The sequence below is a fragment of the Callorhinchus milii genome, unplaced genomic scaffold, assembly GCF_018977255.1.
Source record: "Callorhinchus milii isolate IMCB2004 unplaced genomic scaffold, IMCB_Cmil_1.0 Scaffold17, whole genome shotgun sequence".
NCBI classification, from domain to species: domain Eukaryota; kingdom Metazoa; phylum Chordata; class Chondrichthyes; order Chimaeriformes; family Callorhinchidae; genus Callorhinchus; species Callorhinchus milii.
Window position 1 is genome coordinate 14,018,008 of NW_024704758.1, and position 27,328 is coordinate 14,045,335.

Consider the following 27,328-nt stretch of genomic DNA (forward strand, 5'->3'; position numbering starts at 1 on the left):
CCACCTTAACACTTTAACATCCATTGGAGTGTCAGCCCAGACTGTTCAAAGTTCTGACATGAGGCTTGAACCCACAAACATCTGACTCAACGATGAGGGTGCTTCCAACTGAGCCAAGCTAGTAAAAAGTAAAAAATGCTTCCCATGTTAAGTGAATGCTCAGAATTTTGTGTTTCCAAACACAATCTTTCTAGGTTTTCCCTGCCATAAATTAATTGTCAAGGACTTGTCCTCCCTTCCATCTAACCACAAAAGGAACTTTGATTGAAATGTGTATTTGAAATATTGAGAACCTTTGTACAGCATTGTCATAGACCTGGGAGCAGAACCTCTTTACAGGGAAGTAAATCGATTGCATGGTGACTTAGGGGAACAGGAAAAAAAACCATTCTTTCCTTAGCAGCAGCAGTCATGACCTGATTGAAAAATCCTTTTTTTCCCAGCATCCACAACTTTCAGCTCTATCCTAATGTGTGTGTTGAATCGTCTTCCCGTGCTAGTCTTTCATGACAACAATCTCAAAACAGTTATTAAAAAAAAGCTCTAGAGGTTTTGCATTTGTTCCATTTTGAACTCTTTATGAATTCCTGTATCTGTTAGCAGACACGCAGGTAAGGCAAAGCTCAACTCCACACCTAAGAAAATTGCCAGTTTCAGTACATGAAGTACAATCAGACATGGAAGTCCCGGGTTCACTCTCATGTGGCAAGTCTTGTAATTGCTGGTGCAACTATGTTGGAACTCTTGATTGATCCTAACATTAGTGCAAATTTTTGGTGCATGAGGCACAAACGTGCAGGCATCTCAACATACTGGTTCTCTGCTCCTTCAGCTCTTAATAGCAAATGTTTTAGAGAGTTTGCAGACCTAAAGGATGAATTATGTGGCCTTGTGGCCTAGCTCCTATACAATGTTTTGGCAGTAGAATGTCGGAATCAGGTCAACCCTCTGGCCGTCTTGATAGTCTTGAGCCAGGTTGATCCAGAATACTTCCAATACTGATGTCAGACCCATCTAGCCTAGCTCGTCGACAGGAAATTGAGGGGAAGACCAATCTAGGGACACTTCCTACTCGGTTACTGTTCACCCTACAACCTAAAGTCCTAACGGGTGAATCTAGTTGGACAAACTGCAGGAAACTTGCCAGACAGCAACCTTTGCCATTTTAGCTGGTTAAATTCCAGCATTACCCCAACTCACACTCTGAGGTCCTCTCTTTCCAAACTGCACCTAAACCTCTGGAAGGGAGAGAGCGCACATTTCATTTCCAGGCACAGAAATTTTGATGTATAGGTGGCGTACATATATAGAACTCTTAGTTTGGACATTTAAACATGGTGATGGGTTCATGAACCCGCCTCCCCAAAAGACAAATAGCAGGGTGTACTCCACCAAATGCTTTTGAAATGGCTCTCTTTCACCCTCTCTCCCCACAACACCCCTGCCCCCCCCCCACCCGCAGTACAGGAATGCAAGTTAAAACGCCCTACTATCATCCCTACTGCTGCGATCAGTTAATTCAGCACACACCAGGGATTAAACCTCGGATAGTACTGATCTGTATGGCTAAGTATATTTATCCATTGAGTCATTGGGTACAGTTTCGCTAAAATAGTTCTATATAATTTGATGCAGCAATATTTTACAACAGGCTTTCATGCCTACATAGGAGGTACTTGCATTATAACTGAAGTAAATGACCCTTCACAAAACTTCAGTAGAGTTTGTACTTTGCTTTTAAACATAACTTTTTCTCTTACCTGAATCAATACTGAAATGCGGGATTGATTTCACAAATGTGGATATGTCTCTTCCCCAAGCAGACATTTTTCTTGGATTCTTGAGTGTCAAAAGAATAACTTAGGTCATTCCTTTTCTCATTTGATGTTCACATGCACTCTCCACCGGATTTTCTGGATAAATATAAGCAGGAACTCTGTTTTTCTCCTAATCCCGGAGACACAAACTAATTGTGTCATCATTGCAGGCTCAGTTGATATTGGTTCACTCATGATCATGGATCATTTACCCACTGAACAAGTTGTGAGTTGGTGCAGATTTGTAGTATATCTTTTTTTTAAGTTTTGCACAAGTTTACTTTAAAGTATATTTTATAACCTCGTTAACAATGATAATCTTTGCATTTGGTATAGTACTTTTCGTATCAGAAGGCCATCTCAAAGCACCACTACTTGTGCATAAAGGATTTTCAGAGTGGATTATATGTATATATAGTGTACAAAGCATTGCACTATACTACAATACATTGTAGGAATAGTTAACAGGAAGTGATCATTATAAAACCATTGTTTATAAAAGCCTGACTTCCAGTATTATGATCCAGGAGCTCAATGTATAATTTATAGTGTCAATAGCGTAGTATTTCCTTGTTTTAACAATTTTTTGGGGGGTTGGGGGTGAATTTTCTTTTTCTACTTAATTGAATTGTGAGACATTAGCTGAGTAGTGCTAAAAAAAAATCAACCCACACTGGATCCTGAAATTGTATAATGTAAAAACTTCTTTCTCTTTACCACCAATAACTACATTGAAAATCAGTCTCCTGAAAGTATAGTCTGAAGGCAGGATTGTTTGGTTACAGGCTATCCATTTTTCAGCTAGCAGTCATTTTCCTGTTCCTTTTATTTGGTATGGTGTTTTTTCTGTATAACAGTTGCAGTTTAAAAAAAACACTGCACACCTTGTATTCAGTACATTTGTAAAGTTTATTTTTAAACGTTTTAATTCCTTAGTGACAATTCATTATACATGTTTAGTATTGTATCAGCTTCCTTTTTAAAAATATTTAAGTGTAATGCACAAAATGTTCGGCATCAAACTATTTGGTTCTGATGATTGTCTGCTTTAATAAAAACACAATGCAATACAAACCTATTGAAATAAATGTGCTGTATTTGTGTGTAACTACTGTGAATATATTTCCCTTTTTGTTAATAAATATTTTCATCATTTATATAAAAAGGACTTTTTCAGGTTTCTGACACTGATAAACTAGCGCAGTTTTTTGTAATGAGGAGTTTGGGGGATATAGTCTGGCACATTCCATGCTTCTCATTTGCCAAGTAATGCATGCATTTAAATCTTTAACTAGAAATTTTATAATATATCGAGTCATTTGGTTTTGGATTTAAGTATGACTCATTTTTGTTCTACTGTACTTACAGGGAGGTTGCAGTGTTTAGATAATCTATATATAGGCTTATTTGTAAATAATAATAAATAATAGTCCTTGCATTCGATATAGCACCTTATCACCTTAGAGACGTCTCAAAGCCCTTCATAGAATATACTGCAAAGTGAATAGACTATGTTTTGTGGGCGAAACGTGCCCTTCTGTAACTAGAAACACAAGCTGTTAATTAACTGAAAATAGCTTAGAAAATGCATTTCCTAAATCAAGGTTACAATTTTCAAACAAAAACATTCCACCAAAACATGGGTTAAATTACAAAAAAAATTTTTTTACCATCTTCCTGGGGGTAGGCCTGGGATATAATACAAATTTAGAAATACTCGAGAACTGGATTGTAAGAGTAGTTTATAGTATTGCCTTTTCTCTGCAATGTGGGTTCAAACCCAGCACAGATTGATGGGTTGCAACTCCTGGCAGTTTGTAACCATCCTAAGCAAAAGTTATTTCTAATGGCATAATCAATTGTAGCACAAAATAACAAACCAAATTTTCAATTTAAAAACATTGAACAATGTCATCAACCTTTCGTGAAATATCTCCCTCACCACATACTGCATTGTGATTCCCAAAGTGCTTGTGGTCAACATTGAGAGCTTGCTTTGTGGGGAAGATGGTTCTTTCATCACCATTGGCTCATTGACTTGACTTATTGAGCAAATTCCATCACTGGTTTCAGAGAAAGCAAGTGATGTTTTCAGCAATCACAAAAGTCAATTGCAACATCACATTTGTCTACTTCCTATTCCTATTTGGTAATCCTATTCCAGATTAAGTGCTCCAAGGTTTACAGCATCAAGTACAGATTGTGCTCTGCTCCCCAATATCTTACCTATATGCTTGACCATAGAAAGCCAGCGTTTTGAATATAGGTTCATTAATGTCTGCATCAGAACATATGGTTAAATAGCCCCACTGTAACTGGACAAGCTGATTTGCACAAGGTGATAGAACTGGCAATCCCTACAGGCAGTAAAGAGGAGGGCAACTAGGCTCTCCCCAGGGTCAGCACGATGAGGAACAAAATAAGATTAAGTGTCATCGGCATTTAAGAGATGTTCGAGAGGCCCTTGGATGGTTGTTGGATGAGATAGAGAGAAAGTAAACAATATTTTCAGATAGGAAATAGCCACGGGATAGGAGAGTGCAAAGTTGTAAGTAGCAATTTTAGGACAGACACGAGGAACTATTTATTTAAATAGATTGATAGCTGGCACAAGAAGGATAGTTGAGGCCAGAACATGGTTCGTTTAAGAAACACTTGATGCTGCAGTGGGAAAATGATAGTGTTGGTATTTAGTAAGGATGAGATTAAATGGGCTGATATAGCTCCTACATTGAAATGTCACTTATGAGTTAGGAGTGCATGAGCGACTTCAGTTTTGAAACCCTTACCTTGTGGAAGAGCTTCATTTGTTTTTTTGGGTGAGGAGAGAACATTGCAGGTTTCAACAAATAAACTAGAGTAACAGTCTTAATATGTTTGGATTAACTACCGAATTACTGGTTCTGAAATTAAGTTCCACTTTAGCTCTTTTGTTATGTGGTTGGGCAATTTTGCTAATGTTTCACGGACATAGACTGAGACCTCATGACTTAAAAGTGGCAAATACTAATCCCTTAGCCTACATCTAGCAATGTTACAGAGAATATTACACTGCTTCATAAATTGAGAGCTAAATTGGGAAGATGGTTAAATTTTATGCTCAGGTTTACAGGAGGTAAAAATACCTTCTTAACAACACAGAGTGACCTTTATGGCAGACACATTTCATTCAAGAAGCCTTGTACTGCAGCAGGTCTAAAACTTAGAGGATTCGCCACATTATACCAGACTACTTATCAAGCTAGTTCTGAGAAGTTCAGAGGACTCTAAAGTAGAAAGTAAGTTCTTTCTCTTTCTGGAAAGAGTCATTGAATGAAGAGTCAGTGTAATATATTTTGGTATTTGAAAACTTTAAAACCAAGGATCAGGTTTCCCAAACTATATGACAGCTACTTATTTGATAAATCCACAAAATCATTGTTGGTTGTTAAACATTTGTACAATTGCATCAGGGTACAAACATTTTACACTTCAAGATGAAACCAAACTTCACATTAATATTGCGGTGCTCTGGATCCTGTCTTTGAAAGGGACAAAAGCGAATGATAAATTACACTGTACGAAGGCACAGTTCCAAGTTGGCTGCTTTTCAATTGCCGTGAAGTAGGAATTCTAAAGAGGTCCCAGAGTGCAATATTTATTAGAACGCCATCAATGCAACCCTTCCTGTTAGGAGACATTTGGGACACTGTTTACAACATTTCCACAGAGTGATGAATGATGAGTCTTTGACGAATGAAAGGTGTGAAAAAGTTGCATACAGAGCCAGGTTTTCATTGTGCAGTGCCGTTATACAATTGTGGTTAGTGCAAGGGTTTCGTGAAATTAAGAAAGTTATACGATGCTCACCAAAGCCAAACTTATTGTACTAATTTTTCCATGTACATATTCTGATGCGAATTGGGATCCAGCATCCACCCAGTCCAATAGTGGGCTGGAGAGGCATTATTTATAGATTTGTCATGTCAGGTAGAGAAGTGAGAGTCAGCTTAAACTACCTAGCATCTGGTCAAAAGCCTTACCCACATGAAAAGGAAATCTTCCAAATTATTCCACCTCAGAGAGATACAATTATTTACGGAGTGTTTGACACTGCGGTTCAGCATAAAGTTTCTTAAAGCGAGGGGACATGTTGGACTTCGCAATGAATCCAGTTTGTTAAAAAAGATCAGTTTAGTACCTATCGATGCACAAGTTCTCATTCTGTATAAAAGTGGAGGAATCTCAATTCAAGTATTTGCAATTATTTCTATTCCTAAGAGTTGATAGACTTTCTACCTGTAGGAATTGTAAAAGTCAATTTGTACCCAAATCTTAATTTCAAAACACTCCAAAATAGTGTTAAGAGTTTCATATAGTCACCAGAAAGTCCAGAGTGTATGGGAAAACTAGTCTAAAAATTCACACATGTGAACACTCCTACCCTATCAGCCAACGCAAGTCAGTACACATTAACAGAGCAATAGATTATTAGATATTTAACGTCCACGTGTTTCCAGGTTTAAAGCTACACAGGAACATTCTAGTAAAAGACTATGAGTAGCTGGGAGCCATATATCTTGTTGATGTAACGCTTAGCTGGAGAGCAAGATTTTATAGCCCTAATGTTTGCAAAGGTAACTTATTTTTTAAAGTACACTGTACTAAACAATTTTCTGCTTCTGAACACCCCCCCCCCACCTCCTTTCCATCTCTTCCATAGAGGCAGGAATAGATTAATCAGTTACAAAACAAAGATTATTAGAGATTGGGAATTGTAGGTTGTGAAGTGGAAGATGAAAGCTAAGCTGACAGATCAGCAAGCACTTCAGGTAGTTTTGAATGTTGACTTTTATGTCGCATCAGCTGCAAATTTGACTTGTAGGCAAATATAACACTTTAGTCAAATAGTTAAGATACATTTTATCTTTTGGTTCCAACGCTTGTGTGTAAAACTGGAATTTATTGCTAATCAGCTCTGTTCCTGTTGAGAAGTGCCCTGCCCTATAATAAGAATAATCTTTGCATTTATTACAGTGCATTTGATATACCGTCAACTCCTTAAAGCACTTCACATGATTCACTATAAAAGTACAGTGACGGTGCATATGTAGGTGAACACAGCAGCCAATCTTGCACAGCATTGCACAAACAGACATGATTTTTATTTCTCATTTTCAATAATGTTCAATTCTTTTAATATCTTCTAAGTTTTTTTTGTTGGTAAAATTGAACTGATTGTTTCAGTTCTCTACTATGGTGGTTGCTGTAGAAATTAAAGGACAGGATAGTATACGTATTGTATCTAACTTATCTGGTGTGAACTTCATGACACTTAACTGGAGCATGGTGGTAGTTTAACATACAATATGAAGAGCCTAGTATATAGATCATTAAATAGAACAAATGCAAACATGTTGCTTGAATCTTAAAGTGCAATGAAACCTTCTCGTAAAGACCACCTATATGGCAATATTGTTAAATGTCAAATATTAATAACAACAATAGCTACAACAATATGTTTCATGATCTTGTATTTTACCCGATAGTAAGAGCCATCCACACCTGTTTTAGGGCCAAGGGTTAAATGTTCCATATACAGTTGTTATAATTTGTTATAATGATATAATAATAATTTGACATAGCACCTTAGACATCTCAAAGCGTTTCATAGGATTTTTACTGTAAAGTGTAATGACTATTTGTAGCCAAACAAGTACTTTCTGCACTCTGGTGATATCTATGGGCATAAATTGTATTGTATGGATGGTTCTGCATTATGTCAATCAGAATCAGTTTAACTACTTATCTTAATGACTCAACTTCTATTTTATTGCTGCAGATAAAAGCAAAAAACTATGACAAGGTAGAAAAGGTAAGCCAGCTTCAAATTAATCTCAGTTACTCTTATAGAAATGAGGGAATATATTGGCTTAGTCTGTAAATAAGCACTAATGTGTCACCTCAACAATTTTAGCCTTTTTGTAATTTTCATCATCTTTAATAAAGGACTTTCTTTCCTTCGAGTCTTAGTTTCTTTTAATGCCAGGTAACCTGAAACTCATGCATATTTGTGTATAAAGATGGCTGTTTTGTAGGCTTGTTATGGATTAAGTAATAAGTTCCTACTGTATTTGCAGTTGTTTCAGCGATGTCTTATGAAGGTTTTGCATATTGATCTATGGAAATGTTACCTGGCCTATGTACGGGAGACTAAAGGCAAACTTCCCAGTTACAAGTAAGGATTCAATAATTTAAAAATACACAAGAAGTACAATCAAACCTGTCTTCAACAACCTCTCTGGACTTTCCAAAGTGGCCTTAATGTAAGGGTGTCCTCCAAGTAAGGGTGTGTGTGTGTGTGTGTAATCTATGTGGGCTGTTCCAGGGAGGTTGTTAACAAGGGGTGGGATGCTGAATGGAGGTGGTTGTTTGACTTACAGTTTTGACTGTATCATTAATTTACTCCCCCCTAACTTATTTGACTAATTTTATGTTTTCTCTCACTTGAGTGTGAAGCTGTTAGCTGACATCACATTCGATGACCTTTTCCTTACTGTGTATTTCAGAGAGAAGATGGCTCAGGCGTATGACTTTGCGTTGGATAAGATTGGCATGGAGATCATGTCCTACCAAGTAACTATCTTTTCATTTTTTAACATTTAGATTAAAATTCAATCATTATAATTTGGATCGCTTTTCCAGGGGTAATAATCCCTTCCAAAAAATAAATAAAAATATAAAAATAATAATTTGGTCACTCAATCCCACGGCTGTTTGTATGGGACACTGCTGTGCGCAATTGGCTGCCGTGTTTCGCCCACAAAATATAGTCAATTCACTTTACAGTGTATTCTGTGAAGCACTTTGAGACTTCTCGAAGACCTGATAAAGCGCTATATCAAATGCAAGGATTATTATTATTATAGAGCTATATTACAACACAAATTATAATTGTTTTACAGATTTGGGTTGATTACATAAACTTTTTGAAAGGAGTGTAAGTATTTTGATATTTATTCATTTTCTTCAAAATTGTACACTATACAAGATAATTCTGTTATATTCACACAAACTTTGTCCTTTTATAGAGAAGCAGTGGGGTCCTACGCGGAGAACCAAAGGATTACAGCCGTCCGGCGAGTATATCAGCGAGGCTGTGTCAATCCGATGATAAATATTGAACAGTTATGGAGAGATTATAATAAATATGAAGAGGTGAGCACTTTAGACCCAAGTTCTATTCCACAGTTTATGTTCATTTGGACTGACTGACGTTTTTGTTTTTAGTGCAGAAAATACTCATTAAGATCACATATTTTGTCAGATGACAGATTTGGGGTTGACATCAGTAACTTATTTTGTCCTCGATGTGGAATACATTTTCTCTATTGTTTTAACTGAGATGACATTGACTGCAGTGCGGTTTATGTATAGATCCGACCCAAAATTTGCAAGTTGCTTCTTTTTTGGCCATTTTTCTCTGTTCCTGAGTTACTCAATTCAAGATTTGCTTGTAAAAAGACCAGATGCCTTGAGGCACAAGTTTAATTTTTTTTACTGTTTCTCTGCAGGGTATTAATGTTCACCTGGCCAAGAAAATGATTGAGGATCGGAGCCGAGATTATATGAATGCTCGACGGGTGGCAAAGGTATCTTTTTATCCCTTCTTAACACTAGTTTGTAGAGTCCTGTAGCTCAGTGGTTAGAGCACTCGCCTGGCAAGCGAGAGACCTGGGTTCGATTCCCGGCAGGTCAGGTCGAAACCTTGGGCAAGCTTCCTTAATCCACAGGCCTGATAATAATCCCTCAAGAAAAGAAAAACAATAATAATTTGGTCACTCAATCCATGACTGTCCATAGGATGCTGCTGTGCGCAATTAGCTGCCGCGTTTCGCCCACAAATTATACAGTCAATTCACTTTACAATATATCTTGTGAAGCGCTTTGAGACGTCTCGAAGACGTGAAAAGCGCTGTATCAAATGTAAGGATTATTATTATTAGTGTCCAGATGATTCTAAATCTAAAGTGCAGTCGAGGGCTTCGCACATGTACCTATCAGTGATACCTTCCCAAATCATTTTGTGTTCTCTTCAGGAGTATGAGACAGTCATGAAAGGTCTAGATCGCAACGCACCATCAGTGCCGCCACAGAACAGCCCACAAGAAGCACAACAGGTTGAAATGTGGAAAAAATATATCCAGTGGGAAAAAAGCAACCCACTAAGAACAGAGGACCAAACGCTAATCACTAAAAGAGGTGAGGTTATTTGAACATCATTTGTACTGGATGGTTTTGCAGAATATCCTTAATGTGGAATGTTATACGAAAAGATTGTATTGCAAAATGAAACTGATGGGGAATGTCTCAATGTGAAGTTTGTTTTGCTTATAGTTAGCTATTGGCAAATAAAGGGCTTCCCTTGATTAATTGCTGCCGCATTTCGCCCACAAAGTATACAATCAATTGACTTTACAGCATATTCTATGAAGCGCTTTGAGACATCTCAATGACGCGATAAGGTGCTATATCAAATGCAAGGATTATTATTATTGCATTGCTCCTTATGACTGCAGTAGAATGGAAAAAATGCTGTGATCAAGTGTGTGAAAGGTGCTGTAAATGTGAGTTGTAGTTGAGTGTGCAATACTGTTTTTTTTGGTCTTGTACATGAACAACAAGTTGATTTAATAATAAAAAATATCTCTACTCTTTTTGCAGTCATGTTTGCTTATGAACAATGTTTGCTAGTTTTGGGACATCATCCTGACATTTGGTATGAAGCTGCCCAGTACTTGGAGCAATCTAGCAAACTGCTCGCTGAAAAGGGGGTACGTTCTAACATTCAACGAATACCAAGCAGTCGCTGTTCATTCTCGCGTCTGTAATTCAGTTAATCTAGAGTTAGGAAAATAAAATCAGATGTTTGATATGATGTCATTGAGGTGGTGTAATGTATACCAAATAGTTATATACTTATTTGTAGCGGGCGCCTGGTGTAGAGTTGGTGCAACACCATACAGGAATATAGATGAGAATTGTTTTACAAACCTAGTTATAATAAAATAGAAGCAGTTGTTTACTGAAATCTGTGTCTGTCAGTCATCCTTTGTCAACAAAGGGGTTGTCCGACCATCACTAATTGTATCAAGCGCATGAAAGGTGCTATAAATGTGAGTTGTTGTTGAGTGTGCAATACTGGGGTTTTTTTTGGTCTTGTACATGAACAACAAGTGACATAGCTCAGCTTCACGTGGCCATGAATGACTTAATGGTCTTCCACATGTTTATTAAAGATCTCTTGTACTGAATTGCCTCCAGTATCCTATCCTATCCAATCTCAACAAGCGAATTAAAGCAGTTTGTTTGTTTAAACACGTTTGCTACAAGGTAAATTAGATTTGGGTCATTTAGTATCTGCTCAGTTTCTGTTAGGCGAGATTTACCTTTTAACCACAGAGTGACTTGCAAGGAATGACATTGTAATAATTCGATAAGATTTCTCAGTAACATTTTCTTACTAACCGTCTTGTGTGGCAGGATATGAACAACGCAAAGCTGTTCAGTGACGAGGCTGCTAACATATACGAGAGGGCTATCAGCACTTTGTTAAGGAAGAACATGCTGCTTTACTTTGCCTATGCAGACTATGAAGAGGTGAGTTGAGATTATGTTAGGACTAGTATTTATCTAACCCGAAAACAATATAATTTTACTACCCAGTAGGCAAATGAGGAAGTTTCTTTTCTCCACTCTTTAGTGGAGTCCTGTAGCTCAGTGGTTAGAGCGCTCGCCTCGCAAGCGAGAGACCTGGGTTCGATTCCCGGCAGGGCGAAACTTTGGGCAAGTTTCCTTACTCCACACGCCTAATAATAATCCCTCCAAAACAAAAAAAATTGGTCATTTTCAATCCACGACTGTTTGTGGGACACTGCTGTGCACAACTGGCTGCCGCGTTCGCCCACAAATATACAGTTAATTTCCCTTTTTAACAGTATATTCTGTGAAGCGATTTGAGACGTCGAGAAGACGTGAAAAGCGCTATATGAAATGCAAGGATTATTATTCATATTTTCTTTTTCACAGAGTCGAATGAAGTATGAAAAGGTGCACAGCATATACAATAGGCTCTTAACTATTGAAGATATCGATCCCACGTTGGTAAGGTTTAGTTTTGTTTCAAATCCATAAATGATTCAAAATGATGGCCCACGTATATTGTTTACATACACGAGCCAAGTTTGGAGTATTTGGAACGGACATGAGAAAGACATGTACATGTTTTTATTTGTATTAAAGGTGTACATCCAGTACATGAAATTTGCACGGAGAGCAGAAGGCATCAAGTCTGGTCGATCCATTTTTAAGAAAGCCAGAGAAGATGCTAGAACACGCCACCATGTCTACGTATCTGCTGCGCTCATGGAGTACTACTGCAGTAAAGTAAGTTTTCCTGCCCTGTACCAAATATCACAAGTACATTACAAGATGTCCCTGTTGTAACTGCTTGTAATGTTTTACTGTAGGACAAGGCAGTCGCCTTCAAGATTTTCGAGCTGGGGTTGAAGAAGTATGGGGACATTCCAGAGTACATATTGGCTTATATTGACTATCTTTCTCATCTTAACGGTAAGAATACAATTGATCGGTACTTCTTACCAGGTCATCAGACGCACGGAAAAACAGTAAGTGAAAAATACATAGGTTGAGGGGTACATAGAGGTGTAACAGAGTTTGTGAGGAACAATTCAGATTATCCACAATGTGTATTCCTGTTAGACTTGATAGCAGAAAGCTTATTGTTCAGTTTCCTCTACTGTCAAATTAAGATTGATGAAATGATGACGTGTGTCCACTTTTATGCACGCTGACACTATATTGTACAAACAGTACCCATGTAATAATACAAATGAAAATGATAAAAATACGGAGTTTTTAAACTTTTGGAAGAATAAATAAAGAAATGAAGCCAGTTTCCATATATCAAGAATCAACTTAACCTCAGTTTGGTTTATTTTTCAGAGGATAATAATACCAGAGTTTTGTTTGAACGTGTGTTGACGTCAGGATCTCTACCACCTGAGAAATCTGGGTAATTTTCTTTTAATCCCTAAAAATTAAAGTATGTTTATTCCATAAGTATTAACTCGGTAAGTGAATGCTATTTTTTGTTAAAAAGATTAGATGTCATAAAGAGAAGTGAAATCTTGTCTCCAAGACACAGTCACTACATTTTACAGTAAATCCTGGAAAGCCCTTTGAGATATCTGCCCCCCTCCCCCACATGAAAAGCACTATACTAAATGCAAACATTACTATTTTTATTTCAAGAGAAACACAACTACATTAAAAACTGCAGTGTCCCATCACTGTTGTGTGATTTAATATTCCTTTTGTATAGAAAGTATTTTGTCCTCATACCATCTGAGTTTAGCAGCAAAGATTCATATCATCGAAGTCATTAGAGTAGCATCTTTATAGTCCTGTGTGTTCAGTACTTGGTGGAAACAGGCCATTACACATGAACACGATGATTCCCTATGTCTGATCGTACCTTGCTCATTTTACTTTATTACTTCTGCCAAACATAGAGAAATCTGGGCACGATTTCTAGCCTTCGAGAGTAATATTGGCGATCTCGCCAGTATCCTGAAAGTGGAAAAGAGGAGGTTTGCTGCTTTTAAGGAGGAATATGAAGGGAAAGAAACGGCTTTGCTGGTGGACAGGTACAAGTTCATGGACCTGTTTCCATGTTCAAACAGTGAACTGAAAGCCCTTGGATATAAGGTATGAATGTCCCCCCAAATCCCATTTCTTGAATGTTCTATTGTAATGTGTCTTTATTTTAAGAAATATTTCAAAAATAAAGCCACCGCCTTTGTGATTTGATGTTCTTTTGTGACTATGTAGTGTGCCCACAAATCACCAGCTTCAATTATTCTCTAGTCATTAACGTTGGGACACCGTCAAACTGTTTCTGTGAGGGTGTTGTTATCCAATCTGCATCACATTCACCTGTATAAAAAAACTACAGTCACTACATGATTTCATTTTATAGTGAATCTTGGAAGCACTTTGAGTCATCCTTCCAACGTGAAAGGCGTTTTATCAAATGTAAGGATAGTGACATGCATCTGTTTTGACAAAGCTCCAGGACACTAACCCTGCATAAAGGGCGCTGTATAAATGCAAATTGTTGTTGTTACCGAGTGGTCTTGAGAATTTTTCTACAAAGCAACTTGTGCCTTGACACTTTTATTGCAGTTACTGTGTTGCCCAGTTCACGTAAACTCTGCGTAAAATGATGATGTGATTTGGGGTGAATTTGGCACGATTTGTATTGTAACCGAGTCATGTTTAAACGCTTACAGGACGTTTCCCGTGCCAAAGTAACCGCCATGATTCCAGATCCTGTCGTGGCTCCTTCTATTGTGCCAGTGATGAAGGATGAAGTGGATCGAAAACCGGAATATCCTAAACCCGACACTAATCAGATGATACCATTTCAGCCTAGACATTTAGCTCGTAAGCATTTTGTTTAAGGATATGTTTGATTTTGTGTTGTTTTTAAATCGATGATGAGCTTAAAGAGTTGAGTATATTCTGTGAAGGGCTTTGAGACATCTCGAAGACTTGATTAGAATCATACAGCACAGAAGGAGGCCATTCAGCCCATCGTGTCTGTGCCGGTTCTTTGAAAAGTGCTTTTCCAAATCAATCCCACTCCCCACTCTCTCTCCTCCTGCAAACTTGTCTTCCCCAAATAATTATCTACTTCTCTCTTAAAAGTTGTTATCGAATCGGCTTCCACCAGCCTTTCAGACAATGTATTTGGGGAGGACGAGTTTGCAGGGCTCTGGGGAGAGCGCGGGGGAGTGGGATTGATTTGGAAAAGCTCTTTTCAAAGAACCGGCAGACACGATGGGCCAAATGGCCTCCTTCTGCGCTGTATAATATAGCTGCCATGATAAATAGGTCTTTGCGAAGCATGTTGAAGATGTGTTTTATACTGTGCTAATATTGTTTGGTCTTAAAAACAAAACTCAGCATATCTGCTTCCCTTCACAGCTCCGGGTCTCCATCCTGTCCCTGGTGGAGTGTTTCCTGTACCCCCGACCTCAGTACTACTTATGAAGCTGTTACCACCGCCAACATGTTTCCAGGTGAGTAAGGATCTGAGGCAGGTTATGTTCTGTTGAGGGACTGTTCTGGCAAACTGATTGTTTGTTCTCATTTCAGAGAGCTGTTCAGTTATTACGAGAAAGTTATTCTTTTTCACCAGAAACTGCAAGTAGAATGAGGAACTGAGGGCTGTCACAAGAGTAATTCTCTCGTCATGGAGCCTTCTTTACAAGCTTAATATGTACATAGGCAGCCAAACTAAAACTACAAGAGTTTAAGTGTCCATCCTGTGCAAATATCTATCCTGCTCCTGGTTTGGTTAATGTGAGACTTTTGGTATTTTTATATCACAATTCTTGAACGATTTTGCTTTAACCCCTTTCATGCGGTGAAGAGACTGACTTATCCTAAAGTACAGGAGGAACATCAAGGGATATGGGGCAAGGGCGGGTAATTGGACTTGAGGTACAGGTCAGCCATAATCGTATTGAATGGCAGAACAGGCTTGAGGGGCTGAATGGCCTGTGTGACATAACAATGTAATACTGCGCAGAAAATACAATACTAATAGTGGCCACTCCACAAGTGGGAGTGTTCAGTCACCTGTAGAATAATGCAAACAATTGCATGTGTGACTCTGTATGTACACAATGATTAGATTTAGAAATGTCACATTATTGATCAGAATACTGTAAAACATTCTATTTACAGGGGCCATTTGTCCAAGTTGATGAACTCATTGAGGTTTTGAGACGTTGCCAGTTACCAGAAAGTAAGTATTTCTGTGACGCATGTTGCTATTCCCCCTTCTTCCAGGATAGAGCTGAAATCAAAATTTCAGACTAAGGACAGCTCTGTGCCTCTGTATGGTCTTCTTTAGCTGCTGAGCCAGCTATCAAATTCTTGTATTTTCAATAAAAACGTTTAATTTGTTAAAATTAATAATTCTCAAGTAAGTTAAATAAATTAATAAACTAAAGGATAATAATCCCTTCAAAAAATCAATAATAATTTGGTCACTTAATCCACGATTCACTTTACAGGATATTCAGTGAGCTGATACACTGGGTGTCTGTAAGCTATTCAACCACAGCTGGTCTTGTCCTGTCCTCACCAAATGTCCACATGAGCACTTTCCAGCTGGGGTCACTGGATCATCATCAGCGGGGAGAGTCCTTGGCCCAGAAGACACTGAAGCCAATTGTAACACCCAAACCACCACCCAGCTGAGATCAGCAACTCAACACAGACTGGGTTACAAGCCCGTACTTTGACGCTGGCTTGTTGTGGCTTTAGCACCTTTACCCAGTCACTTGGTATATATGTATTAAGGTGCGATGTGTTTCTATTTCAGCTGTTGAGCAAGCTGTGGAGCTGATCACCGGTAGTCAGCCAGAAAGCATAGTTGAAGGAAACGGGCCTTTAGAAAACGATGCAGTGATGAAAAAGTCATTAAAAAGGGCAGCAAACGAAGATTCTGATGATGACGAGGAAAAAGGAACTGTAGCCCCCCCTGTACATGATATCTACAGAGCACGTCAGCAGAAGCGAGTCCGGTAAACTAGTTCGTTATGGACTGTTACACATTCAAAGAACTGAATTGTCATTTCTTAAAAATGTCAAGACACGAGCTATGTCTTCACTTGCCTGTGGAAATAAGACTGTGCTTTCACTGTTGGTGCCTCATTCAAATACGTTTAAACCCACTTGGAATGAAAAAGATGGATAAAATCTTGTTACTTGAATGAAAATTTCATTTTTTTTCAAAATGCTCATGTTTTGAGTAGATTTAAAAATAAGTTTGGTATTGAAAACCAGGGCAGCACAAACACACACAGTGCAAACATTTCAACTGCAATCTCGTTCCTAGCAAGTGCGCTGTAAAATGCAACTAATGAATTATTTGCGATTTGTTTTAATTGTCAGTTTCATTTTAAAAAACTGGATGGTAAAAATTCTCAATTCTAGAGAGAATTGTATTTTAATAAGACCACATTATGAAGAGACTCAAGTCCGATTTTGTCATGTGGTTATTCTTGCCAAGTCTCATTTTACCATTATTTATGGCAACCTGTTTTCTTTTGTAATTGACAGCCTGAACACCAATCTTTGTAATAAAGGTAGAAAATACATTTAATGTTAGATTCTTTATTTGTACACTTACTCTACCCTCATTGTATATGACCTAGACCACTAACACATATCCCTGTAGAAGAGTATATTTTGTAATGTTTAAAAACTGTCAATTTTCCAACAGTTAGGATTTCCCCCTTAATCTTTTATACACGACCCATTTAATTGCCCAGACTATATAGTAATTCACTTTAATAAGGCCAAAATGACACAGATAAACTTTATTACACATCAGGTTATACTTGTTTTGTTTAAATATTGTACATCATCACGGTTTACTGTGTTGTATTGCAAATTTCTTAGAAATTTGAAAAAAAAGTATTTTCTCTTCTCCAAACAAACCTGTTCCATAAAAATGCTTAGAGGTATTTAAATTATTCAACTGCCGGGTGTAGTTAATATAATGCACATCAATTCCAAAGAAGCCTCATGCACATATACAAGAGACATGCAACATACTAAGCCTGGAATTATGTGGATAAAATACTGTAAGACACAGCCAGAAGAGGATAATAGAAGTACTAAGAATTGGTTTGGCTGCTATGTGCAGAAGTAAATGCTTCCATTTAAGATGACAGTACTCCTTACTTTTGCACACACTAAGATTTATTGAAAATCTAAATCCGCAGAATATAGTAACCCTTAACTTTTAGCGACTACAGAAGAGTTTTACTGTCAGCACTCTGTGGCCAATGGCTAGTATCCTCATCCAGCAACCTCTTCCAGTTTTTACATATAAATAGAGACACGCACATCAACCTGGTTGAATCTTATCACACAACAATGTCAATCATCACAGTCGCAGTTTTTTGAGTTGCTAAATGCTTTGGAGCTATTCTTAACCAATGTGAACATTTGTTTGAAAGTTACTTCCTCCTTCAAAATGCTTCATGGAAAACAGGAGGAACAAACAAGTTAATGTAAGGGCTTCCAAGTGAGGTTGCTGTAGAAATAGGGCATAGAAAAGAGAAGTCCATAAATAAATAGAATAGAGAGAAAAAAGATGGGCATTGGGGCTAGTAGAATTAAAATATTTACTTTGCTTTTATTATCCAGTTATAAAATTGTGCTACAGATGGTGTTGTAGTTTGGGTTATTACAGTGATAAATCTAGTGTCTTGTGCAGATTTATTACTATAATCAGTGTTTGTTTCAATGTCACAAATGCATAAACTGAAATCTTACAAAACCATCTGGCCTACACAGACAATCCAAGTGTTATTCTTTCTCCAACTGGTTCCATGACTGGATAAACAGAGTCATTGGAGGAGTTGTGATATCCCTTTTTAAAATATTCTGGCATCTACATGACCCTTACTGGTTCCCTGCACTATTAGAGTATGTGGTCTAATTTTGAGATCTCTGCCTATTTTGACTGGTATAATAAAGAAGATAGCAACACTGTGCTATGTATGCCCCTTCCAGACAAGTGACTAGAAGATGGAGGATAGAGTGCAGAAGATGCTTTAACTCAAAATTGAGAGTCGTACTCAAATAGATAATCTTTCATCTTCCATACACCACAGGAGTTGAGACCTCAATGTGCAATCATCGAGCTCTGGAGAGAGGCTCGATCAAAGGAGATGATCTTGAACTGCTTGGACAGCAGCTGTCTGCAGGAGGTGCTTTACTAAGGTTTGACCAAAGCCCACTGAACCAGAGTTATTCATTCTAATGAAATCCCAATGTCAACAAAATAAAGGGAAATCATCTTGTTATGATTTTTTCCCCAAACCCAAACAGAACCTTCTCAGCCTAACTCTTATGATCTGCGGAGTGTTCCGAGGAAGAAGCAAGGAATACCGTCTCTTAAATGTTTACTGTATTCAATAAATTATCCCTGAGAGGACAGTTGTTCCTTTTCACTTATTCCTGGAACTTCAGAGTCAGTCCCTTTGAGTATTTTAGTCAAGACAGTATCATAGTAAGGGCTAAAGACTAGCCTGTTGTAGTTTATCAGGCGAGTAAATTTGACAGTCAATTCTTCCAGCTCAGTACCAATGGGACCAAGACCACCAGGGGCTGTGATGGTCTTTGGGTTGATCGACACAAGATACGTCTTCAGGAAAGTCTGGATGCGCGAATCTGCCAAAAGAAAATCATTCATCAATTGTTTACAAATACAACAATCAATAGAACTTGATTATTGATTGTCACACGGTTAACTTGGCAAACTGGATGCGCTGATAAGAATTGCTAAATAAAACAGTGGAATTTTGTTGCCAATAAGAAGACATTTAATTGAACAGTGAGGGGAGAGCCTATAGGACAAATCAAAATTACATTTTTTGTGCAACCCTTCATATAGTTTATATACTGATTAAAGTCCATGCTCTAGTCAGAACTGCAGCAAGCCAAGACATGATGAATGGCTGACCAGCCCTCTCTGGCTTACTTATGGAGACTTAGAGGCTGCCAACGACAGTTAATCTCTCAAATTGTAGGTTTTTCTCAACAGTCAAATCACTAGCAATCCATGCTATTAAAACCTGTTCAGTTCTGACGAGTAAATTTGCAAGATTGTCTACAACTGTAAAATTCTCATCAATACATGTCTGAAGGATATTCCGATCTTACCTATTAATTTGCGAACTGAGTTGTCCAAATTAGATATTGCCTGGATTTGACCTTTTAACACTCCTTTTCTCTCAACAGTCAGGGGTGTAAACCCATGTTGAGATAAGCAGTTAGTTACTTCCACACAGATCTGCTCACTCACACTGACCAGAGCCTCACTCAGTTGAAAGGAACTGTAAATTCAGTAAAAACAGCAAATTAGCATTCCATACTTTCACATCCAGATCAAACACTGGTCTTAGTTTGCTCAGTGAACACAGATTTTCACAATAGACAAAGTACAATGCTTGTGACTAAGTTGGGTTTCCACTAACCAGGGTGAATTTAAGATTCCATGGACAATTTTGTAAAATGTTAATACAATTCCATTGGATCTATTAAAGCAACTGCAGCACATACATTCTGAATGACTTCTCTTCTTCCTCACTACCATTCAACCTAGCCTTAACATCATAGCAATCAAAGTACATAGCAGTGAATCACTTACGGGGTATGCATGCCTGTCAATAAGACTTTAATAATCTTCTTTAGCTTGTCCAGAAATCCTGAGAGCCCTGATATGGCTACACCAGTCATGTTGTATGTCACCAGAAGAACTGCCGCTATTATGGTCAATTGATTTAATTCCATCTGCATTTCCTGGAAACGGGTTTGGTCCATCAGCACGGTCTACAACAAGCAGAGAGAACAATGAGACCATAAATCATCCATGCACCCCAATCCTGCTTAGTAATTTCCTATTTATTTTATTATTACCACATGAGATAGAGAAAATAGACGCAGAACGATACCATAAGGCAATAGGACGAGTGTTCACAGGTTTAAGAATGTGACGGGCAATTTTAGGACAACGGCAGGAAGTAGGGCCATCGACCTGTATTAAAAAGTCTTCATTTGTACATCTCTTGGGATCTGATGGTAAAACCTATAGCTGGAAAGTTTAATCTTTATGCCAGTTTAATGGAGTTGCATCAATGAAGTGGATTTACCCCAGACGATTGATCTTCTATTAAGAATCTGCACTCACAGCAAAATCAACATGATGCTAGTGATATCCAATTAACAGAGAATGACACCAACCTCTGGGAAAAGCCTGCCGGCGTGATCCCACCTCAGCAGTGTAAGATAAGCATGGTTTAACACTGAAGTCGCAGGAATCTCTGCAGCAGGAGCTCCAGCACCCACTGCAGACTCGGAGTCAGCGCTCAGCACATCACTGGCTGCTTCTTGCAACCATTTGGTAGTGATTTCCAGCCCATCTGTGGTAAAGCAAAGAGATTTATTTGCAAAATATAATGGAGGGAAGGGGGAAAGAAAAAGGAGGAGGGCTGGAACCTGGTGTGTAAATATTACTACTGCGCCACGCTGCTAGGCTGGCAACAAACAGATAGTTTCTGCAAGGGTATCAGTAACCCACAGTTAATAGAAAAGTCTCTCAGTCTCCGGTTTCAGTAAGAAATCAGGTTTGTGGAACTTGAGACTTACTCAGCTGCTTGTCAAATAATTGCTGAAATCTCTTTCGCTCATATTCAACCGATTGCTGCATTAAGTGTGGTCGAATACTGCTGATAGTGAAATTCACCATGTCCAGCTTCATCAGATCAAGCACACCAAAAATCTCCCTGAAAAGAAGCAACACAGATTTATAACCATCATACCTACCTACCTACCTACCTACCTAACTACTGTGCGTCAGGATAATAAGAGTTCTTGCTCCAAATTTGAGTCCTTCACCTAGACCTGCAAAGAGGAGCTAATTGGATAGTTAGCGCTTTCAATAGTCAGGAATTTCACGAGCAGTGAGGTACTGATGAGCAAAACTTTGTGCCTCCTCTATTAATAAAGAGCATCTGATACAACATTTGGTACAGTAAACCTAAAACACTAACTGTTCAATGCCTTCCGACATGAAGGGCCCTATACAAATGTAATTTTGTTGTTGTTGCTTAATTAAAAAAATAAAAAAATCTTCAAACGTTTAGACTTGGTGAAAAAGAAAATGTCCATTTGATTTATTTTTGTGTAAAGTATACTATCTTTGAGTCTTCAACCCAATCAATGAATTTGCATTGAAGCATCACATCTCTTTCCAGGTTTGTTTTCTAATCTACTTTTCCAGTGAGTTCCACTCATAGAAGCACCACTGGGCCTCACACCCAGGCTGAAATATTTAACATAACTTTCATCTCCATCTTACCTAAACAATACCACCACATCACAGATGTCCCTGATCTTCTTGATCTCCTCATCCCTGACAGGTGCGCACAGAGTTCCCATCATCCCAATGATGAAGTCAACTAGTCTCGGGATCTCCAGAGCACCATTCTCAGCCTCTTGTTTTATAAGATCCAGATCCAGAACCTCATTGATTTGGTTCCTCAGCCGGGTGTGACCAGGCAGCAAGAATGACAAGAGACTCTGAAACAATATTGGTGGAGGCAGAAAACAATAATATTTTGTTTTTTAAGTTTCGGGCATAAGGGGTGGTGGGGGGGGGCGTTGCAGATTTTTGGATTCGGGATGTAAGGCGGGGAGGGGGTTTTCATGTTTTTTGGGCTTGGGACGTAAGGGGATACAGGGGGTTCGTATTTGTTAGGTTCTGGACATTAAGTAAGAATGGCTTACCTCTTTAATCTCACTTAGAAGATGGATTGCATGGTCATAAACTGGCGGTTCCTCACTTAATTGTGCTTGTAAACAATCCCAGAAAGCTTTTTTCACAATATCCCCAACTGTCTTCTCAAAACTGTAAAAACATTTAATTTTATTACCCAGACACAGGAAGTGTGTGTGTTTGTATTATGAATATTTGATACTGTTTGAATTCTGTGAATTAGTATCTGCCATTAATATAAGACACTTAAGAATCCCCATTAAAAATCACTGCATATTAGATCCTAGTAATAGAATATTTTGGGGGGGATAAGTAATGGTTCTATCTCAAGCGCAGAGTTCAGACACAGCCCTCCTTGAACTGCGTTTCTGATTATGCCATACAATACAAAATTACATTTGTATAGCACCTTTCACATCGAAAGGACATCCCCCAACGGATGGAGTGGGAACTCCACGTGGCATGGTGGGGGCAGAAAGGCTGGAGGCCCGACCGCCACTGGTGGGGTCGGGCGGGCGACGTGCAGCAGGCGACGTGCAGCGGGCGGGCGACCTGCCGAGTGGAGGGAGAGGACAGTTTAATATGGGGTCAGCAGTCGCAGAGGTAGGAAGGAACAAAGTTGTGGAGGGGCTTGAAGGCAAGGACGAGGATTTTGAACTCTATCCTCGATCTCGTTGACATTCAACTGTAGAAAGTTAGCACTCATACAGGACTTGATGTCTGACAGCAGTGGTCCTATAGTCCAGGGTGGAGGCAGAGAGATAGAGTTGGGTGTCACATATTATGTGTCCAGTGCAGATTGTCAACTCGGCATATAAATACCAATGGGCAAATTACAGCCTTCGTGTGGCCATGCTTCTGCACCTACCTGCCCTCTGCTGGGTCTCGCTGTTTGATTCTAAAACTTTCGTCGACTACTATCTCATGAGCAAGAGCCAACTTACAGACCCCTTTTTCTGCTTCAATTAGCTCCTCTGCTGAGACCAGTTTGGGAGGCGTAGCTGGAATTCAAAAACAAATGCAGCATTACATAATGTAGCTACCTGACTATTCTCATCTTCTTCTTCAAATCAATTATGAAACACTAACTATTGGGTTCATTGTTCATGATCCCAAAGGGAAAAATGCTGGAGGCCATTTAGCGAGTCAAATCCCGAGTTAAAAGCCCTAACATGTTGTGGCGTTTTTGCTGAATAATTGGCTTTACCATTTTTTAGTCTAAAATTCTAATCATCTGTCTCATAATTATACTGCATCATTTTATTATCGAGTCCCTAGCTAAGACGACAATAAAATCATGAATTGATCTTTACTCATCCAGAACATGATCTGAAATACATATAAATTGAACATATATTATTATTATAAAAATTAAACAAGTTCCCAGCTTGAGCAGAGATTATGTTATAGGAGACAAGATGAGTAGGAAATAAGACTGCTACCACTTTCAAATCCCGCCTAAAGACCTTCCTTTTTAATCGTGCTTACTCATTGTCAGACTCTGCCACTGTTAAGTACTCCACGACGCTACCCAGTGTGAAGGACGCTGTATAAATGCAAGTTGTTGTTGTAAGTCTTGGAAGGTAGGGAACATTTAATTATTTGTGAAAGAGAAGGGAAATACTTTCTTATGTACTTGCATCCTTTCTCCTTTAACTTACAAATACTCTACCACACCAAGATGTACACGAGTGCAAACTTACATGAAGGAGTGCTTCCAGTGCTGGGGGTTTCAGTTCCCTGTCTCAGTCGTTTACGTAGATTCCCAGTTTCGGAATCGTCCAGCCTATTGTGACAGGCATTTTCTGCGGTTCTTTCCCCTTCACCTGAACCCGCTTTACCTGGATCCTCAGCCATACTTGCTTTGCTTAAACTCAGTCTGTATAGCTTCTGCCCAAGAATCTATAAGACACAACAACTGTAGGTGCTCCACTGACTGTTACTTTTATGGTAGAGTGGGGACTACAATCATTTTATTTTCCGCTCTGGAATGGATTCCCGCTCTGTTATCTGCAAAAGACATACACACAAAGGAATATAATGTAATACACTGACCTGTATGGTGGTTGGGGGGGGGGGGGGTGGGGATTGCAAAGTTCTTCTCTGTATCCTCTATGAAATCCCCTACAAAATGTAGTTTAGTTTTTCTTGAACATTTGGGTCCTTCAGCATTATAAAACTTCGCATAACAATCTCCGACTAAACTTTTTCAGGAAACATGTAATCATTTCAGGTCAATTACTGAGGCATGTACAGTGAGACATGTGAAATATGTCATTCATCACACCAGTTAGCGACTCTACTCATTACTCAAGAAGAATTACTGGTCGGTGGTAATTCTCCAATGCACTTCACCAGTATGGTTAAAGCCAGGGTCAATCCCAGTCAGGTTGCTGTTGGGAGGCGGAAACAGGAAGCCAGATGGTTGCCTAAAGGGGAGGGAGAAAAGCAAAATGCCAAGAAAACCATCACAAATCCAAATAACTCAGAAACAGCTCTGAAGCAAATCATCGAGTTTATCGGGGAAGCTTAAACCTAACTGAAGGCTGAATCTAACGTGCAAGTAGTACTTGCATCTGTATGTATACAATCTGCAGCTTTCATTCAATGAATTGCAGGCCTTTGACCTTTCGCCAACCTTCTACGAAACCTTGTTTCTTCAATTGGCCCACTAGGAGCTAACTACGAGCAGTGCCGGGGACAATTTAAACCCCAACGCGTTTCTTCCTGCACAGCACAGCGTTTAGCTCCACCCCATCACGTCACCTTACACGTCTAAATCAAAGCCAAATTACTCTTCCCCTGGCAACGGCAACACACAACAAAGAGGCGCTGGAAGCTCAAGGAGCTTTTCGCCTTATATCACAGGTCTACTATGGAGGGAAAGGAGATAATTCTTCCTTCCCCAGCTAAGTGCTCGGACGTGCTGCCCCGCGTGAAGGGTGCTGTATAAATGCAAGTTGTCGTCGTTGTTGCAATGGGCACTGAGGCCAAGTGTGCCATCCCACCTGCTCACGGTGCAGACCGAGGTCAGGATGGCCTCCACTCGTCTGTACGGCTGACCGTCGTGGCACAGGACACATACACAGGGCCACCCGTCAAAGAGGTTATTTCGTTCATCAACACCAACACGTCAGGAAACTGCCTCCGAACAGAATCGACAGCACTTTGCTCATTTAATTCGTTGTTCTTAACAGCAAAAACAATTTGCACTTCATTCATTTAAGGGCCAATGTTCATTTCCATGCATTGAAATGGTAAATATCTCAGTCCAGTGGGACGTGTGTATATATATATATATATAATAATAAATTGGTTGTTCAATCCACAGCTGTTTGTGGGACGCTGCGGTGCCCAGTCGGTGGCTGAGTTTCGCCCACAAAATACACGGTCAATTCATTTGACAAGTGTATTCGGCGAAGCGCTTTGAGACGTCTCGAAGACGTGATAAGGCAAGGATGATGATTATTAATATATACACAATACCGAACATGACAACAATAAACACAGCGTTCTGTTTGTTTTTGAAAACAAGACTCACATCTCCCGGAGCCTGGACCGGTCTGGGGGTCACTACTGGGGCAGAACCGGATTTATTTTGCTGCTCCTTTGAAGAAACCACAAAATAAACTGAGATAAAAAGGAGCAAAAAGAGACTGGAAATCCGGGTCTGTCTGTGTGTGGGTGTGTGGGTGTCTGTGTCTCCCTCTCTGTCTCCCTGTGTGTCTCTCTCTCTGTCTGTGTGTCTCTCTCTCTGTCTGTGTGTCTCTCTCTCTGTGTGTGTGTCTCTCTCTGTCTGTGTGTCTGTCTGTGTCTCTCTCTCTGTCTGTGTGTCTCTGTGCCTGTGTGTGTCTCTCTGTGTGTGTGTGTGTCTCTCTCTGTGTGTGTGTCTCTCTCTGTCTGTGTCTCTCTCTCTGTCTGTGTGTCTCTCTCTGTCTGTGTGTCTCTCTCTCTGTCTGTGTGTCTCTCTCTCTGTCTGTGTGTCTCTCTCTGTGTGTCTCTCTGTCTGTCTGTGTGTCTCTCTGTCTGTCTGTGTGTCTCTCTCTGTGTGTGTCTCTCTCTGTCTGTGTGTCTCTCTCTCTGTCTGTGTGTCTCTCTGTCTGTGTGTCTCTCTCTGTCTGTGTGTCTCTCTCTCTGTCTGTGTGTCTCTCTCTCTGTCTGTGTGTCTCTCTGTCTGTCTGTGTGTCTCTCTCTGTGTGTGTCTCTGTCTCTCTCTCTGTCTGTGTCTCTCTGTCTGTCTGTGTCTCTGTCTGTCTGTGTGTCTCTGTCTGTCTGTGTGTCTCTCTCTCTGTCTGTGTCTCTCTGTGTGTGTGTCTCTCTGTCTCTCTCTGTCTATGTCTCTCTGTGTCTGTGTCTCTCTGTGTCTCTGTCTGTCTGTGTGTCTCTGTGTGTCTCTGTGTCTCTCTCTGTCTCTCTGTGTGTCTGACCCCCTGACAGTTAGACTATACAAATCCGCCTCTCAACAAACGACCCTCAGCTCTCCCCTCTCCCCCCCCCCCGCCCCGGGGTCCGGGTATCCGCACAATCTGTTATAAACCGACTTTACCGTTTCGTACAGCCACCGGCTCCCAGCGTCTGATTACGTCACTTCCGGTCTGGGCCGCGCCGCTCACGCGGAGGATACTGGGAATTGTAGTCTTCTGACCCCACACTGACCCCCCCCCACACACACTGATCCCCACACACACTGACCCCCCCCCCACCCACACACACACACACACACTGACCCCCCCCACTGACCCCCACCCACACTGCCCCCCCCCACACACTGACCCCCCCACACTGACCCCCCCCACCCACACACCACCCCCCACAGAACCCCCCCCACACTGACCTCCCCCCCCACACACTGACCCCCCCCACACACTGACCCCCCCCACACTGACCCCCCCACACACACACTGACCCCCACACACATATCTGATATGTGGGTCTCCACACTGCTTCCTGGGGCGTGAACACCAAGTAGGAATCTTCCACAAATTGCCTTCATCGCCACAAAGACAAAAAAAAAATCAAAAAAAAAATCGGTATTTAAAGTTTATTAAATATAAAATTTTCGCTTAAACACATTAAAACTTTT

General features: G+C 39.8%; 2 protein-coding genes and 2 non-coding genes across 6 annotated transcripts in view; 3 read left to right on the top strand and 1 right to left on the bottom strand.

The window, feature by feature from the left end:
• Nucleotides 1-17,063, top strand: part of cstf3 (cleavage stimulation factor, 3' pre-RNA, subunit 3) — a 34,491-nt gene extending 17,428 nt beyond the window's left edge. For both annotated transcript variants that reach the window (XM_007887763.2, XM_007887764.2), the window contains 18 exons: nucleotides 7,639-7,671; nucleotides 7,937-8,034; nucleotides 8,366-8,432; nucleotides 8,762-8,796; nucleotides 8,888-9,014; nucleotides 9,371-9,448; nucleotides 9,896-10,058; nucleotides 10,521-10,630; nucleotides 11,340-11,456; nucleotides 11,886-11,960; nucleotides 12,099-12,242; nucleotides 12,326-12,428; nucleotides 12,822-12,891; nucleotides 13,391-13,586; nucleotides 14,171-14,324; nucleotides 14,868-14,962; nucleotides 15,633-15,693; nucleotides 16,276-17,063. In XM_007887763.2, coding sequence (XP_007885954.1) covers nucleotides 7,639-7,671; nucleotides 7,937-8,034; nucleotides 8,366-8,432; nucleotides 8,762-8,796; nucleotides 8,888-9,014; nucleotides 9,371-9,448; nucleotides 9,896-10,058; nucleotides 10,521-10,630; nucleotides 11,340-11,456; nucleotides 11,886-11,960; nucleotides 12,099-12,242; nucleotides 12,326-12,428; nucleotides 12,822-12,891; nucleotides 13,391-13,586; nucleotides 14,171-14,324; nucleotides 14,868-14,962; nucleotides 15,633-15,693; nucleotides 16,276-16,481 — 1,932 coding nt within the window. In that variant the 3' untranslated portion in view covers nucleotides 16,482-17,063. The remainder of the gene's footprint in view (nucleotides 1-7,638; nucleotides 7,672-7,936; nucleotides 8,035-8,365; nucleotides 8,433-8,761; nucleotides 8,797-8,887; nucleotides 9,015-9,370; nucleotides 9,449-9,895; nucleotides 10,059-10,520; nucleotides 10,631-11,339; nucleotides 11,457-11,885; nucleotides 11,961-12,098; nucleotides 12,243-12,325; nucleotides 12,429-12,821; nucleotides 12,892-13,390; nucleotides 13,587-14,170; nucleotides 14,325-14,867; nucleotides 14,963-15,632; nucleotides 15,694-16,275) is intronic.
• Nucleotides 9,484-9,555, top strand: trnaa-ggc. The gene has a single exon. It is a non-coding gene; the product is annotated as a tRNA-Ala (tRNA).
• On the top strand, nucleotides 11,563-11,634 carry trnaa-cgc. Its single transcript has one exon. It is a non-coding gene; the product is annotated as a tRNA-Ala (tRNA).
• Nucleotides 17,054-26,876, bottom strand: LOC103175032 (t-complex 11, testis-specific-like 1). Of its 2 annotated transcripts, XM_042341629.1 has the most exons (12): nucleotides 26,792-26,876; nucleotides 25,787-25,852; nucleotides 25,254-25,386; nucleotides 23,949-24,255; nucleotides 23,114-23,246; nucleotides 22,257-22,377; nucleotides 21,829-22,049; nucleotides 21,117-21,253; nucleotides 20,712-20,890; nucleotides 20,119-20,300; nucleotides 19,632-19,804; nucleotides 17,054-19,139 (listed from the first exon to the last, which is right to left on the bottom strand). In XM_042341629.1, exons 4-12 carry the CDS (start codon nucleotides 24,100-24,102, stop codon nucleotides 18,889-18,891), a joined length of 1,551 nt encoding a protein of 516 aa, XP_042197563.1. In that variant the 5' UTR covers nucleotides 24,103-24,255; nucleotides 25,254-25,386; nucleotides 25,787-25,852; nucleotides 26,792-26,876; the 3' UTR covers nucleotides 17,054-18,888. The 2 variants fall into 2 exon arrangements, with proteins under 2 accessions (XP_042197563.1, XP_042197562.1); XM_042341628.1 differs by lacking the exon at nucleotides 25,254-25,386.
• Between the last annotated feature and the right edge of the window lie 452 nt (nucleotides 26,877-27,328).

What these genes read in the sequence shown, in the direction of transcription:
- LOC103175032 (XM_042341628.1), bottom strand. Translation starts at nt 24,102, where the DNA reads ATGGCTGAGGATCCAGGTAAAGCGGGTTCAGGTGAAGGGGAAAGAACC. An exon ending in TTCTAAGTGAGATTAAAGAG is followed by an intron (nt 22,050 to 22,256) that starts GTAAGCCATTCT and finishes ATATTGTTTCAG; the next exon opens with AGTCTCTTGTCATTCTTGCT. An exon ending in TTGACAGGCATGCATACCCC is followed by an intron (nt 19,805 to 20,118) that starts GTAAGTGATTCA and finishes CTGAATTTACAG; the next exon opens with TTCCTTTCAACTGAGTGAGG.